The following is a 16,905-nucleotide window of genomic DNA, read 5'->3' as shown; positions in this document are numbered from 1 at the left end:
CTTCTAGCACTGGTTAGGCCTCATATGGTAATGCACTGCATGAGGGTTGGTCAGTGCCAGATGATTTATTCAAAGAATGCTTTAAAGACTGAAGAGAGAAGAGGATTAGCAGCTGCCGCTTCGGGGATAGTGAGGGTTGGGCTTTGGACAGGTGAGTATAATCTTCTTTTGTTTTCTTAACCTTGTTCTGTCCCGCAAAAGAATCTGCCAATTTGAGGCAATTTGGATCCCAAAAATTTGTTGAATTCAAAATTTTCAGAAAATCCCAAATGATGTTGATTTGTTAAAAAACAATTTGCTTAAGTCTTCTTGACAAATTGAGTTTTAAAGTAAAAATTTATTTTGAAACTGCATAAAAAAATGTACAGCCTTCAAACGAACTGGTTTGGCACGTTTTATATGAATGAATTTATTCTTGTATTAATTATGCATATTAATACTAATGAAGAAATCTGCCATGATTGGCAGAGCACTCAAATTGGTCAGGCAATTTTAATTACCGTATTTTTTGCTTTGTAAGACTCACTTTTTCCCCCCAAAATTGGGGGTAAAATGGGGGTGTGTCTTAGAAAACAGATATGGCTTACCGGGGTGGCAGTGGTTGAGTGGGGTCATAGGAGACTGGGTCACATGATGCGCACAGAAGTATCGTGGCGAGCAGCATTGATCTGCGGGCAGGCTGTGAGGTTGTCTTGGCGGCGGGTGCATTGATCTGCAGACGGGCAGGCGTGCTGCGAGGGAGTCTCAGCGGCGGGTGCATTGAGCTGACTGCTGGCTCAATTGAATCCCCCACGGCTGACACAATGGATTTTAAGAAAATGGCCGTGGAGTCCCATCTGCACAAGTGCCACCTCCATGGCCATTTTATTGCAGTCCATCTCGTCAACCATGGGCGATTCAATGGAGCCGGCAGTCTGCTCAATGTACCTGCCACCGAGACATATCCTGTGATACCTCTGCAGACCACCCGTCACCTGCAGATCAATAGCGCCCACCACTCCACCACTGTCGCCCGGCTAAGTCATACCCAGGGAATTCAATTGCACTAGCTGCTACACCCCTGAGCTCGCAGTATCGCTGACCCTTCTGAGCCATAACACCCTCTCCTGTGACGCCGCACCATCGCCTACTCTGCCTCCTGTGACCCTCCTGAGCCACTCCACCACCGCCGCTCCCCCCTGGTGAGCATTAGGATTAAAAGACGGACCCTAATTCTAACATTAAAAATTAATTTTTGTTATTTTCCTCCTCTAAATTTGGGGTGCTTTTTATAATCCACTGTGTCTTATAAAATGAAAAATATGGTAAGTTATTCAATGCAAATTAAATGTGCCTTGTACTCTACAGAAGAAATCCTAGACCATAATAAATATATGGTGTAAGAAAAAGATAGACGTTAATGTTCACCTTGCTGCTCACTTGTCCAGCTGGCGCAGCAAACTGTCTGGTCCTGCGCCAAGTAGGTGTCTGACATCACAGCACATGTTGCAACATCCCAAAGTTACGGCAGGCATCATCTAAGGTCTAGTCAGCATCTGTGACATCGTCATGACATACACTTTGATATACAAATTGTATATATATATATATATATATATATATATATATATATATATATATATATATATATATATATATATATATATATATATAAAACTACTATGACTTCAGAGACCTACTGAGTGCCAGAAGCCCTGGCACAGGGTGCAAGCTAGGCCAAAAATTATCTTACATGAATGAGGAAGGTAGAAAAAAGAAACTACTTTTTAATCAAGAGTGAATGGTAGGCTGCAGCGGTGGGACAAGTAAGTGGCACGGGGTGTAGTAATTTTTTCTTAACTGCCAGGTTGCTGAATTCACATGATATCAAGACATTCCAATTTTTAAAAAAAATTGAGGTGAATTGAATTCATCTTGAAGAAATGTGCCCATCTTTGAATCTTGTTTAAAGAAATCCTGTATGAACATTATTTATCGAGTGATTTATCATGTCAATATTATATATATAGATTCTATTTCTGACAGCTTTGGGTAAATCTCATAGATACCTCTCAAAATTAAGGTACGGATAGTTATTGGAGATGTGTGACAGGAAATAGCTAACACAGATCATCTTGTTTGACATTGTTCTTTTTGGTCAAATCAAAGATATGTGTTATTTCTCCAAATTTGATGTTGAAAAAAGATTTTCATGGATCTTTCAAATATTTTCATTATATGGATTTACAAGTTATGATTTTAAATACATTTTCTGTAAGTCAAAAGAAAAGTAATGTGGCATTCTGTATGTGTGTGCATGAAAATAGAAGCTGACCTATAACACATATTAAGCTTAGTGAGAAATTGATATATAGTATACAGCCATAACCATTTGTAAACTGGAATAATACTCCAAGTGATATTACATTATAATGTGGAGCCATCTGATACCTGTAGCATGACATTGGAATAAAATTTTATAGTGTGCTAAGCAAACAGAATACTTGCTGTATGACGTTGTTTGAGGGGTTTTTTTATACAAATGTTATTTAAAAAAAATCACTCAAAACATTAGAATTGTTTATATTATATTTTTGTTATATGGTAGATCATAACTGGACAAGACCTGACTAATTATTGTGTACTTAATGTGATTTCCTAAATAAATACTAAAGAACAGCTGTATGGATGTAAAGTATTTCTCAGTGAGTCATTATCATTAAATAGTAACCATGTCTATGTTTGCTTCTAAAAGGACAATGTTATTTTATCTTGACTTAAATAAAATGTTAATGTTTTACATAAATTGTATAAAACAGATTCTGTCAAATTTCATTAAAGAGATTTTCCCATTATTATATTTTTCCACCTAACCACAGCCTAAGGAATAAACAAATGATCTTAGTGTCCGACTGTTGTGGGGTCACCCCTGATTACCAGACTAAAGGGCACTTTACAGGCTGCGATATCGCTATCGATATTGCTAGCGAGCGTACCCGCCCCCGTCGGTTGTGCGTCACGGGCAAATCGCTGCCCGTGGCGCACAACATCGCTTACACCCGTCACACGGACTTACCATCCCTGCGACGTCGCTGTGGATGGCGAACCGCCTCCTTTCTAAGTGGGCGGTTCATGTGGCATCACAGCGATGTCACACGGCAGCCATCTAATAGTAGCGGAGGGGCGGAGATGATCGGGCAGAATATCCCGCCCACCTCCTTCCTTCCTCGTTGCTGGTGTACGCAGGTAAGGAGATGTTCGTCGTTCCTGCGGTGTCCCACATAGCGATGTATGCTGCCGCAGGAACGACGAACAACCAGCGGCATGCACCACCAACGATATTATGAAAAGGAGCGACGTGTCAACGATCAACGATTTTTGACGATTTTGCGATCGTTGATCGTCGTTTCTAGCTGTCACACGCTGCGATGTCGCTAACAACGCAGGATGTGTGTCACAAACACCGTGACCCCGACGATATATCGTTAGCGAGGTCGCAGCGTGTAAAGCAGCCTTAAGAGTTCGAGTCGTTTGTGTGGATGAAGCTGTAGTCTGTAGGCATCACCACTACTTCATTAACTCATAAAGAACTGATGGAGTATTCAACTATCTCTATCAGTCGCATACACCACCAACGACCCTACATTATTCTTGTGGATACGTGATAAATATATTTATGGAAGACCTCTTTAAAAGGATTGCCCACTACTTAGATACTAATGGCCTATCCTTAGGCGAGGTCATTAAAATCAGATCTAGTACTAAAAATTTATTACAAATGTTCCAAAAATGTTGGATTGTAGTGAATTTATTGATGTCGATGATGTGTGCTCTGTTCCACATGACAACGTGATGTACAGTCAGCACATGAAGATGTGAAGACTGGAGGGAGTGAGTGGATGACCGGATTGGGAGGACAGATGAGGGCCGAGCCTAGGGCAAGGAAGTATAATATTTTATTATTTTTAACCCTTCCCCCCCCTTTTATCATGCTTTGGGGTCTACACAGACCTCAGAGCATAGTTACGGCAGTTGTGAAACTTTTTATTTGATCTATTTATTCGAGCCAATTAAATTTACTTGCTATTTCAAGCCAATGTGCTATAAATTATTATTGAGAGATTCGGTCATCCCTGTATGGCAATTAGCTGTTAGTCGTGGTGCTGGGGGCCAGATGTAAATAGAGTGCCTTTGTACATTGTGCAGTAGCCATTGGTTCTACATCTCAGCCACAGTAGTGGCTAATGCATAGTGTATGGATCTTTGCTATTTCAGTTCTGTAGACAGCTTACATCCAGCCACCAAAAAAGCTGCCAACAGCTAAACATGGGGTGCTGGGTATCGACCCTTCAAAAGTGTGCTATTGATTCTGTCCTAAGGTGAGATTAGCAATATCTAAGCAGTGGGCAAACCATGAAAGCAATTGTATATCAAAATAAATTACAAATTTCTAATATATACATAAAACTGTACATGTGTATCATGATGTATATTAGTAATACGTTTACTTTCTAGCTATTTCTCAGCATGGAAAGTTGTTGCCTATAATGGTATACAGGTATTGTTTTCTTCTTTAATGACATCCACAGGACCTTACAACCATATTTCTATATTTTTTTAAAATAACATTAGAGCTATCATCAAAGTACAGAACAGATATGGCATTCAGCTTTGTTGGCGCACAGCATGGCTTGGGGACATGTTCTGGAAACATGAGGTGAACCTACAATAAAAAATAAAACACATTAGTATATTAATAACATAATAAAGCATCAAAAGTACAGAACAAGTAGGTTTTATAATTTCAGATAGGCCTGAGATCTAGCTAATAGAGCAAATTAACCCCTTCACGACCATGGACGGAAAGATCCGTCCTTGTGCCCTGGGCCTTAACGACCAAGGACGGATCTTTCCGTCATGGCGGAATCGCGGCACCGGAGCCTCCGGTGACTGCAATATGTTAACAAAAACTGCAGATTCGGGGAGGAGGGGACCTGTTCCTGACCTTAGGAGGGGTGGTGCCTCCTCCCCGGACCTACGGAGGCTGTGATTGGCTGACGAACGCCGCTCAACCAATCACAGCCACTGTAATGTTCCAGCCATTTAAAATGACTGAAACATTGAAACCAAGCCCTGGCCATTGCAGCTGTAGCACTGGCCATTGGCTGGAGCTGGGTGACCTCACTGGATCACCCTCCCCCAGCTCCACTGCTCTGATTGGAGAGATCGGCCTTGTGACCGATTTCTCCAATCACAGTGGACCTGTTTCCGGTGACCGCCCCCATCAGCTTCACTTGTCCCTGCAGCACGCCAGCACAGTGAGTGTACACAGTGCAATGGCAGGGCGACAAGCTCCGGTCCCATGCTGTTATGAGACCGGAGCATGGGACCCGGAAGTTGCCGCGCTGCCATTGCACTGTACGAAAAGCGTCCCGATCCGCCGCCGCCGCTGCCCTCCGCGATCTGCCACCTGTCTCCCCGATCTCTAGGGACCCCAACGTAGAGAAATACTTTGGCGTAGTGTTGGGGCTCTTCTGCATTGATCAATTCAGTAGCTAAATTTCTCTTTATTCATATATTCATGGCAGTAATGCAGGTTCCATTTTTCACATTTCATTCTTACAAATAGCTATTGAATTTTTCATGTCAGTATTCACACAGCAGTTTCTGCTATTCCATGTATTCCCCTTCCATAGTCACTGGTGTGCATACCTTATCTCCCCACCATGCTGTTATGAGACCGGAGCATGGGACCCGGAAGTTGCCGCGCTGCCATTGCACTGTACGAAAAGCGTCCCGATCCGCCGCCGCCGCTGCCCTCCGCGATCTGCCACCTGTCTCCCCGATCTCCTGCCCGCACCCTCACCCCCACACCTCCCGATCCGCTGCCGCCGCCGCTGCCCTCCATCTGCCACAGTGCCAGCGCTCCCCCCAATCTGCTGCCCGGCCCCTCACCTCCGTGTAGCAGATCGGAGGGAGCGGTGACACTATGACAGATGGAGGAGGACAGGGATCGTGCACCCTGTCCTCCTCCATCTGTCATAGTGCCACCGCTCCCTCCGATCTGCTGCCCGGCCCCTCCCCCTCGTGATCGGTGCTCGCCCCCTCCCCTCCGTGATGTGCTGCTCGCCCCCTCCCCTCCGTGATGTGCTGCTCGCCCCCTCCCCTCTGTGATGTGCTGCTCGCCCCCTCCCCTATGTGATAGGCTGCACGCTCCCCCCACCTCTCACCCCCATGGTCAGCCACCCACCCCCTCCCCTGTCACCGCCGTGATGTGCGCTCCCTCCCCTGTCACCGCTGTGATGTGCGCTCCCTCCCCTGTCACCGCCGTGATGTGCGCTCCCTCCCCTGTCACCGCCGTGATGTGCGCTCCCTCCCCTGTCACCGCCGTGATGTGCGCTCCCTCCCCTGTCACCGCTGTGATGTGCGCTCCCTCCCCTGTCACCGCCGTGATGTGCGCTCCCTCCCCTGTCACCGCCGTGATGTGCGCTCCCTCCCCTGTCACCGCCGTGATGTGCGCTCCCTCCCCTGTCACCGCCGTGATGTGCGCTCCCTCCCCTGTCACCGCCGTGATGTGCGCTCCCTCCCCTGTCACCCCCGTGATCTGCTGTCCACTCTCCCTCCACCTCTCACCCCCGTGATCTGCGCTCTGCTCACCTGTCACCCCCGTGATCTGCGCTTTGCTCACCTGTCTCCCCCGTGATCTGCGCTCTCTCACCTCTCACCCCCGTGATCTGTGCTCCCTCACCTGTCACCCCGTGATCTGTGCTCCCTCACCTGTCACCCCCGTGATCTGCTGTCCGCTCTCTCTCACCTCTCACCCCCGTGATCTGTGCTCTGCTCACCTGTCTCCTCCGTGATCTGTGCTCTGCTCACCTGTCTCCTCCGTGATCTGCGCTGCGCTCCCTCCCCCACCTCTCACCCTCCCCGATCTGCTGCCTCCTTCATCTCCTGTGATCCAGCTGCCTAGATCCATCCTGTAGGGTAACTATCCCCAATCTCACCTCCCACTCCCCTTCCCACCCATCCCCCCCACCCGCCCCCTCCCCCCATCCTCTGCCGCTCCTGCATCCACTGCGCCCTCTCCCATCCGCCCCCACCCTATCCCAGCCGCCGTCTCACAATCACAGATGCTCCCTTTATATGCCGCTGCCCCCCCATCTGCTGCCGCCCCATCTGCCCCCCCCCCCCATCTTCCGCTGTTTTTTTTTTTCTATGCCATGGGGGTCTAGTTTCCAAAATGGGGTCACATGTGGGGGAGCTCCACTGTTTCGGCACCTCAGGGGGTCTCCAAACAGCATGGAATACGCTAATTATAGCAGACAATTTTGCGTTTGAAACGTCAAATGACGCTCCTTGCCTTCCGAGCCCTGCTGTGCGCCCAAACATTTGAGTTCCACCACATATGAGGTATCTGCGTACTCAGGAGAAATTGCACAATACATTTTATGGTGCAATTTTTCCTGATACCCTTGTGAAAAAAAAGCTACCTGGTTGAAGTAACAATTTTGTGGTAAAAAAGTTTTTTTCTATTTTCATGGCTCAACTCTTAACTTTTGTGAAGCCCCCAGAGGCTCAAAGTGCTCAATAAACATCTAGATAAATTCCATGAGGGGTCTAGTTTCCAAAATGGGGTCACATGTGGGGGAGCTCCACTGTTTCGGCACCTCAGGGGGTCTCCAAACGCAACATGGAATACGCTAATTATCCCAGACAATTTTGCGTTTGAAACGTCAAATGACGCTCCTTGCCTTCCGAGCCCTGCTGTGCGCCCAAACATTTTATTTCCACCACATATGAGGTGTCTGTGTACTCAGGAGAAATTGCACAATACATTTTATGGTGCAATTTTTCCTGATACCCTTGTGAAAAAAAAAGCTACCTGGTTGAAGTAACAATTTTGTGGTAAAAAAAAAATTTTTTATTTTCACAGCTCAACTCTATTAACTTTTGTGAAGCCCCCAGAGGCTCAAAGTGCTCAATAAACATCTAGATAAATTCCATAAGGGGTCTAGTTTCCAAAATGGGGTCACATGTGGGGGAGCTCCACTGTTTCGGCACCTCAGGGGCTCTCCAAACGCAACATGGTGCGGCTAACGATTCCAGCTAATTTTCTGTTCAAAAAAGTCAAATGGCGCTCCTTCCCTTCCGAGTCCTGCCGTGCGCCCAAACAGTGGTTTTTCGCCACATATGAGGTATCTGCGTGTTCAGTAGAAATTGCCCAACAAATTTTCAGGGTTCATTTAATCCTGCTACCCTTGTGAATATGCAATATTTGAGGCTAAATTAACATTTTTGTTGCAAAAAGTAAAATGTTAATTTTTTCCTTCCACATTGCTTTAGTTACTGTTAAGCACCTGAAGGGTTAATAACCTTCTTGAATGTGGTTTTGAGTAGCCTGAGGGGTGCTGTTTTTGGAATGGTGTCACTTTTGGGTGTTCTGTGTCATGTAGATCTTTCAAAATCGCTTCAAATGTGATGTGGTCCCTAAAAAAAGTGGCTTTGTAAATTTTGTTGTAAAAATGAGAAATTGCTCATAAACTTTGAACCCCTATAACTTCCTTAATTTTTTTTTTTTTTCCCCAAAATTGTTCTGATGTAAAATAGACATGTGGGAAATGTTATTTATTAATTATTTTGTGTCATATGTCTCGTTGGTTTTTGAGCATAAAAATTCAAAGTTTGAAAATTACAAAATTTTCAAACTTTTCGCGAAATTTCCGTTTTTTTCACAAAGAAATGCAAAAAATATCGGCCTAAATTTACCACTAACACGAAGCCCAATATGTCACGAAAAAACAATCTCAGAATCACCGGGATCCGCTGAAGCGTTCCAGAGTTATAACCTCATAAAGTGACACTGGTCAGAATTGCAAAAAATGGCCTGGTCTTTAGGGTCAAAATAGGCTTTGGGCTGAAGGGGTTAATGTATGTCAAGCATTAGAACCCCGAATCATTAACAATGGCATTGTACATGCCAGGATTAATGAGGACATTTTAGATTAGGATTAGGGATGAGCGAATACTTTGATTATCCGGCTTCGCGAATATTTTCCGAATACCTCGCTGCTATTCGACTATTCTTTGCACAATGTAAGTCTATGTGAAGCCCAAATAGTTCCAAATAGTTGTTATTCGGGTTTCCCATAGACTTACATTGCACATCAAATATTCGTGAATAGTCGAATAGCGATGACATATTCGGAAAATATTCGCGAAGCCGGATAATCGAAGTATTCGCTCATCCCTAATAAGGATGCGTCAAATTCATTAAGAGGCACGTATCACTTATTGAATTTGAAGCATTTTTTCTGTGATCTGCACATACATCCTTGTGCCTTGTCAAAAATATTACTCCAGTCCAGGACTGGAGTAGCATTCTGGCATAATAAATGCCGCCACGGTTGACGGATTTGATGGTTGGCTATTACAACGCCCTGTCCCTCCCTAGCTCCTCACATTTTGGCAGAGCTCATTGAAATTGAAAATGAAAATGCCAAGTTGAGCTAAATTTTTTCAATGTTCCATAGTGTTTTATGCTAGTTTTCTGTTAGAAAGACTTCAGCACCTCTACACTGCTACTGAATGGAGTAATGAGGAGTCATTATTATTGGAGATTGTATTCTAATGAAATTATTACAGGATGGAGCACTCAGGTAGCATTATTATAGGTGGGGGCAATCTGATAGCATTACTACTGGAGGGGACATTTTGGGGGCTGAAGGGGCACTCTGGGTACATTATTAATAGGTGGGAATGGGGAAGGAATTGTAGGAAGTAAAGTGTGTCTGTGTTACACATTCTACAAGAAAAATTATGTTGGTCTGGCCCAGGTGGAAAAGATGACATAAAAGAACAACTCCATTAGAAAGACTAACACATGTAGGTCACTATGTATAACTGCGCTGTAATCTCACATATGGTCTGTAGAACTGATATTTACCATTATATGGTCCTTGGATCGTAGTAATATCTGTCTTTTTAGTGTATTTTAATTAGAAACAGTTTGGTGCAGGTCATCTTTTCTGTAGGGAGATAAGGTATGCACACCAGTGACTATGTAAGTGGAATACATGAAATAGCAGAAACTGCTGTGTGAATACTGACATGAAAAATTGTTAGTAGTTTTTCGTTTGTGAACCCTCCCCATACACACCTATTGCCAATCCACATCGTATATATAGCCTGGGTCTCAGCTTCCCATACACGGTAAGTTTTTTAACTGCATGAGAGGACACACACAAGCTAGGGACCCCAATGTAGAGAAATACTTTGGCGTAGTGTTAGGGCTCTATTGCATTGATCAATTCAGTAGCTAAATTTCTCTTTATTCATATATTCATGGCAGTAATGCAGGTTCCATTTTTCACATTTCATTCTTACATATAGCTATTGAATTTTTCATGTCAGTATTCACACAGCAGTTTCTGCTATTCCATGTATTCCCCTTACATAGTCACTGGTGTGCATACCTTATCTCCCCATAGTGATGTTTTTTTAGGTTTTTGCACCCAGTTCAGACATAGAATGGAGTTCCAAACGTTATTTCTTATTTGTTAGTAGTTTTTCGTTTGTGAACCCTCCCCATACACACCTATTGCCAATCCACATCGTATATATAGCCTGGGTCTCAGCGTCCCATACACGGTAAGTTTTTTTAACTGCATGAGAGGACACACACAAGCTAGGGACCCCAACGTAGAGAAATACTTTGGCGTAGTGTTGGGGCTCTATTGCATTGATCAATTCAGTAGCTAAATTTCTCTTTATTCATATATCCATGGCAGTAATGCAGGTTCCATTTTTCACATTTCATTCTTACATATAGCTATTGAATTTTTCATGTCAGTATTCACACAGCAGTTTCTGCTATTACATGTATTCCCCCTTACATAGTCACTGGTGTGCATTCCTTATCTCCCCATAGTGATGTTTTTTTAGGTTTTTGCACCCAGTTCAGACATAGAATGGAGTTCCAAACGTTATTTCTTATTTATCTTTTCTGTAGGGGCATAAAGTATATAAAAGGTATATAGTGGTAATATTGACCTTTGTACAGTAAAGTGTGTTTGGATGTATAAAAGTAATATTTACTATGTCATGGCAAATTGTAGTGTTCAGGGTGTAGTGGAGCTTTTTGGCCTAGTACAATAGTATTATTGATAATAATAGTCTTTGTATAGCGTATTTTGTTTAGAAGTATGTACAGGGGAATGCAAACGTTTGGGCACCCCTGGTCACAATTACTATTATGGTGAACAATTAAGCAAGTTATAGATTAAATTATCTCTAAAAGACATACAGTTATAGATGACACATTTCCTTTTGTAGTTTAGGCAAAAAAATATATATTTTCATCTTTTACATTTTAACAATTACAAAAAGTAAAATGGTCAGATGCTAAAGTTTTGATACCGCTAGAGACTTGCGTGCTCAGATAACATTGACCAAAGTTTCAGACCTTAAATAGCCTTTTAGGGTTATGGTTTGTTCACTGTCATTGTTCTGAAAGGCCAAGTGATTCAAACTTCACAGCTTTATCTTTATAAAAACCCAGCCTTCGTTAACCTTGTACCAAAAATCAGCAGCCATGGGTTCTTCTAAGCAGCTGCTTAGCACTGTGAAAATGACAAGAATGGAGGTTCACAGAGCAGGAGAAGACTAAAGGAAGACAGTAAAGCGGGCTTTACACGCTACGAGATCGCTACAGCAATCTCGTTGGGGTCACGGATTTTGTGATGCACATCCGGCCACTGTAGCGATCTCGTTGTGTGTGACTCCTAGGAGCGATTTTAGATCGTTACAAAAAACGTCCAAAATCGCTCCTCGTTGACATGGGGGTCACTTCTCAAATATCGCTGCTGCAGCGTGTACGATGTAGTTCGTTGCTCCTGCGGCAGCACACATCGCTCCGTGTGACGCCGCAGGAGCAAGGAACCTCACCTTACCTGACGCCGCCCGCAATGCGGAAGGAATGAGGTGGGCGGGATGTTACGTCCCGCTCATCTCCGCCCCTCCGCTTTGATTGGGCGGCCGCTTAGTGACGTCGCTGTGACGCCGCACGCCCTTAGAAAGGAGGCGGTTCGCCGGTCACAGCGACGTTGCCGAGCAGGTAAGTAGTGTGACGGGTCCGGGCAATGTTGTGCGCCACGGGCAACGTTTTGCCCGTGGCGCACAACCGATGGGGGCAGGTACCCACACTAGCGATATCGGTACCAATATCGCAGCGTGTAAAGTGGTCTTAAAGCATTTTCAAGTTGCCCTTTCCTCAGTTCAAAATGTAATTAAATAACATCAGTTAACAGGATCAGTGAAGGTCAAACTAAGATCTGGAAGATGAAACATAATCTCTGTTAGATACTCGTAGCATTGCTAAAGAGGGAAATCAGAACACCTGATTGACTGTAAAGGATCATCAGGAAGATTTAGCAGACTCTGGAGTTGTGGTACATTGTTCTTCTGTTTAGAGACACCTGCACAAATATGGTCTTCATGGAAGAGTCATCAGAAGATAACTTCTCTAGCATCCTCCCTATAAAATTCATTGGCAAAAGTATGCAAAAGAGCATCTAAACAAGCCTGATGCATTTTATAAACAAGTCCTGTGGACCGATGACGTTAAAATAGAATGCTTTGGCCTCAATAATCAAAGGTATGTGTGGAGAAAAAGGCACAGAATTTCAGGAAAAGTATATCTCGCCAATCATTAAGCATGGGGTTGGATCACTCATGCTTTGATGTTGTTTTGCAATGTTTCAGGCAATGGCACGGGGGGACATTTCATGGGTAGAGGGAAGAATTGATTCAATAAAATTTCAACAAATTATTGATGCAAACATAATACCATCTGTAAAAAAAGCTGAAATTGAAAAGAGCAGGACTTCTACAAATGGTAACGATCCTAAACACAGGTCAAAATCCATAATCGACTACCTCAAAAGGCTCAAGCTGAAAGCTTTACAATGGCACCAGATCTGAACATCATTGAAAATCTGTGGCTAGACCTCAAAACAGCAGGGCATGCAAGACGACCCAGGCATCTCACAGAACTAGAAGACTTTTTCAAGGAAGAATCAATGAAAATCCCTCAAACAAGAATTAGAAGACTCTTGGCTGACTATAAAAAGCATTTACAAGTGGTGATACTTGCTAAAGGGGGTGCTAATAGGTAGTAACAATGCAGGCCATTTTTTTTGTTAATTTTAAAAAGTAATAGATGAAAATATATATTTTTTTGCCTACAATATAAAGGAAATGACTTTAATGCTGCAGCATGTCAAAATAAAATATACTTTAACTCCTTCTGCAGCAACTTTCCATTTTTTGAGTTTTAGTTTTTCCTTCCCTTTAACTTTTTTATTTTTCTGTCTATATAAACATATGAAGTCTTGTTTTTTGTGGGATGATTTGTAGTATTGAAAGACACCATTCATTTTACCACAATATGTACTGGACAATGAAATTAACCCCTTCAGCCCCCAGCCTATTTTGACCCTAAAGACCAGACCACTTTTTGCAATTTTGACCAGTGTCACTTTATGAGGTTATAACTTTGGAACGCTTGAACGGATCCCGGTGATTCTGAGATGGCTTTTTTGCGACATATTGGGCTTTATGTTAATGGTAAATGTAGGCCGATATTTTTTGTGTTTCTTTGTGAAAAAAACGGAAATTTCGCAAACATTTTTAAAATTTTGTAATTTTCAAACTTTGAATATTTATGCTCTAAAACCAACAAGACATATGACACAAAATAACTAATAAATAACATTTCCCACATGTCTACTTTACATCAGCACAATTTTGGGGAAAAAAAAATTAAGGAAGTTATAGGGGTTCAAAGTTTATAAACTATTTCTCATTTTTACAACAAAATTTACAAAGCCACTTTTTTTAGGGACCACATCATATTTTAAGCGATTTTGAGAGGTCTACATGACACAAAACACCCAAAAGTGACACCATTCCAAAAACGGCACCCCCTAAGCTACTCAAAACCACATCCAAGAAGGTTATTAACCCTTCAGGTGCTTCACAGCAACTAAAGCAATGTGGAAGGAAAAAATGAACATTTTACTTTTTGCAACAAAAATGTTAATTTAGCCTCAAATATTGCATTTCACAAGGGTAGCAGGACTAAATGAACCACCAAAATTTGTTGGGCAATTTCTTCTGAGCACACAGATATCTCATATGTGGCGAAAAACCCATGTTTGGGCGCACAACAGGACTTGGAAGGGAAGGAGCGTCATTTGATCTATTGAACAGATGATTAGCTGGGATCGTTAACCGCACCATGTTGCGTTTGGAGATGTGCTGATGTGCTGAAACAGTGGAGCTCCCCCACTTGTGACCCCATTTTGGAAACTAGACCCCTCATGGAACTTATCTAGTTGTTTATTGAGCACTTTGAAACTCTGGGGGCTTAACCAAAGTTAATAAAATTGAGCCGTGAAAATAATAGAAAAACAAATTTACCACAAAATTGTTACTTCAACCAGGTAGCTTCTTTTACACAAGAGTATCAGGAAAAAATGCACCATAAAATGTATTGTGCAATTTCTCCTGATTACACAGATAACTCATATGTGGTGGAAATCAAATGTTTGGGCGCACATCGGGGATCAGAAAGAAGGAGCGTCATTTGACTTTTCAAACACAAAATTGTCTGGAATAATTAGCATATTCCATGTTGTGTTTGGAGACCCCCTGAGGTGCCAAAACAATGGAGCTCCCTCGCATGTGACCCCATTTTAGAAACTAGACCCCCCCATGGCATAAAAATAAAAATCAGGGCGCACACACGGATGTGCTGCAAAAAGGGTGGGACTAGGTGGGATGGAAAAAAGAAGTCCTGTCCAAAGTCGAGTACGGCTGCAGGACGCTTGCTGATCAACCTAATTGTTCAAGTTGTGTCTTTTTTTTTATTTGGGGTGCACAAAAAAAAAAGGAAAAACTCGAGCAACAATTACGTACCTGATCAGCCAATCATGTAGCTGATCAGCGCTTGGTGGCAAGCGGGGGGTGGGGAGTGGGGTGGGTGGAAATAGGGAGTGGGAGATGGGATTTGGGATAGTTAGAAAAGAGCCACGAACAATACTTACAGGATGGATCAGAACAGCAGCAGGATCACAGGAGAGATGGCAGCAGATGCGGGGGCAGCAGATGGGGGGCAGATAAAGGGAGCATCGGTGGATATGAGACAGTGGCGGATGTGAGACGGCGACGGCTGGGAGAGGGTGGCAGCAGATGGGAGAGGGCGCAGTGGATGCAGGAGCGGAGGAGGATGGGGAGAAGGGTGGGACAGGGGGGAAGGGGAGTGGGAGGTGAGATTGGGGATAGTTACCTTACAGGATGGATCTAGGCAGCAGGATCACAGGAGATGAAGGAGGCAGCAGATCGGGAGGGTGAGAGGTGGGAGAGGGGGCAGCAGATCACAGGGGTGAGAGGTGGGGAGAGAGTTGACAGCAGATCACAGAGGTGAGAGGTGAGGGAGCACAGATCACGGGGTTGAGAGGTGGGGGGAGCGAACAGCAGATCACGGGTGAGAGGTGAGAGAGCGCAGATCATGGGTTGACAGGTGAGTGGAGAGTGGACAGCACATCATGGGGGTAAGAGGTGGGGAGAGAGCGTACAGCAGATCATGGGTGAGAGGTGAGGGAGCACAGATCACGGTGGGGAGCGGGCAGCAGATCACGGAGGAGAGGTGGAGGGGGCGGGCAGCAGATCACAAAGGTGAGAGGTGGGGGTGAAGGCAGCCAATCACGGAGTGAGAGGTGAGGGAGTGGGCAGCAGATCACAGAGGTGAGGGGGAGGGCGCAGGCAGCCGATCACGGAGGTGAGGAAGAGGGGACAGGCAGCAGATCACAGAGGAGAGGTGGAGGGGGCGGGGCAACAGATCACAAAGGTGAGAGGTGGGGGTGAAGGCAGCCAATCACGGGAGTGAGAGGTGAGGGGCGGGCAGCAGATCACGGAGGTGAGGGGGAGGGGGCGGGCAGCCGATCACGGAGGTGAGGGGGAGGGGGCGGGCAGCCGATCACGGAGGTGAGGGGGAGGGGGCGGGCAGCCGATCACGAAGGTGAGGGGGAGGGGGAGGGCAGCAGATCACGGAGGTGAGGGGGCGGGCAGCTGATAATGGAGGTGAGGGGGAGGGGGCGGGCAGCCGATCAAGGACATGAGAGGTGAGGGGGCAAGCAGCCGATCACAGAGGTGAGGGGGGCAACCGATCACGGGGGTGAAAGGTGAGGGGACGGGCAGACGATCACGGGGGTCAGAGGCGAGGGGGGCGGGCAGACGATCACGGAGGTGAGGTGGAGTGGGCGGGCAACTGATCACGGGGGTGAGTGGTGGGGGTGCGGGCAGCAGATCGAGGATAGTGGTGGCAGATGGAGGAGGGCGGCGGCGGATCGGGAGGCTTTTCGCCAGTTTGATATGGTGCAATGGCAGCGTGGCAACTTCCGGGTCCCATGCTCCGGTCACATAACAGCATGGGACTGGAGCTTGTCACCCTTCCATTGTACTGTATACACTGTATGGCGTGCTCCAGGACCGAAAAGTGAAGCTGAGGGGGGAGGTCACTGGCTTTAGGTCCACGGTGATTGGAGAGATCGGTCACAAGGCCGGTTTCTCCAATCAGAGCTGCTGGAGCTGGGGGAGGGTGATCCAGCTCAGGTCACCCAGCTCCAGCCAATGACCAGTGCTACAGCTGCACTGATCATGGCTGGATTTCAATGTTTCAGCCATTTTCAATGGTTGAAACATTACAGTGGCTGTGATTGGCTGCGCAGCGTTTGTCAGCCAATCACAGCCTCCGTAAGTCCGGGGAGGAGGCACCGCCCCTTCTGAGGTCAGGCACAGGTCCCCTCCTTCCCGAATCTGAAGATTCTGTAAACAGATCGTAGTTACCGGGGCTGATCTGAGCTGATG

The 16,905-nt window shown here is 45.1% G+C and overlaps 1 protein-coding gene across 1 annotated transcript in view; it reads right to left on the bottom strand.

The window, feature by feature from the left end:
• Nucleotides 1-4,317: 4,317 nt before the first annotated feature.
• BMP5 (bone morphogenetic protein 5) overlaps nt 4,318-16,905 on the bottom strand; it is a 411,248-nt gene continuing 398,660 nt past the window's right edge. The window contains exon 7 of the mRNA XM_075338449.1: nt 4,318-4,702. Coding sequence (XP_075194564.1) covers nt 4,553-4,702 — 150 coding nt within the window. The 3' untranslated portion in view covers nt 4,318-4,552. The remainder of the gene's footprint in view (nt 4,703-16,905) is intronic.

The sequence above is a fragment of the Anomaloglossus baeobatrachus genome, chromosome 3 (assembly GCF_048569485.1).
Source record: "Anomaloglossus baeobatrachus isolate aAnoBae1 chromosome 3, aAnoBae1.hap1, whole genome shotgun sequence".
Taxonomy (NCBI): domain Eukaryota; kingdom Metazoa; phylum Chordata; class Amphibia; order Anura; family Aromobatidae; genus Anomaloglossus; species Anomaloglossus baeobatrachus.
The sequence above is the reverse complement of the archived record's forward strand: the minus strand, read 5'-3'. Positions and strand labels throughout refer to the sequence as shown.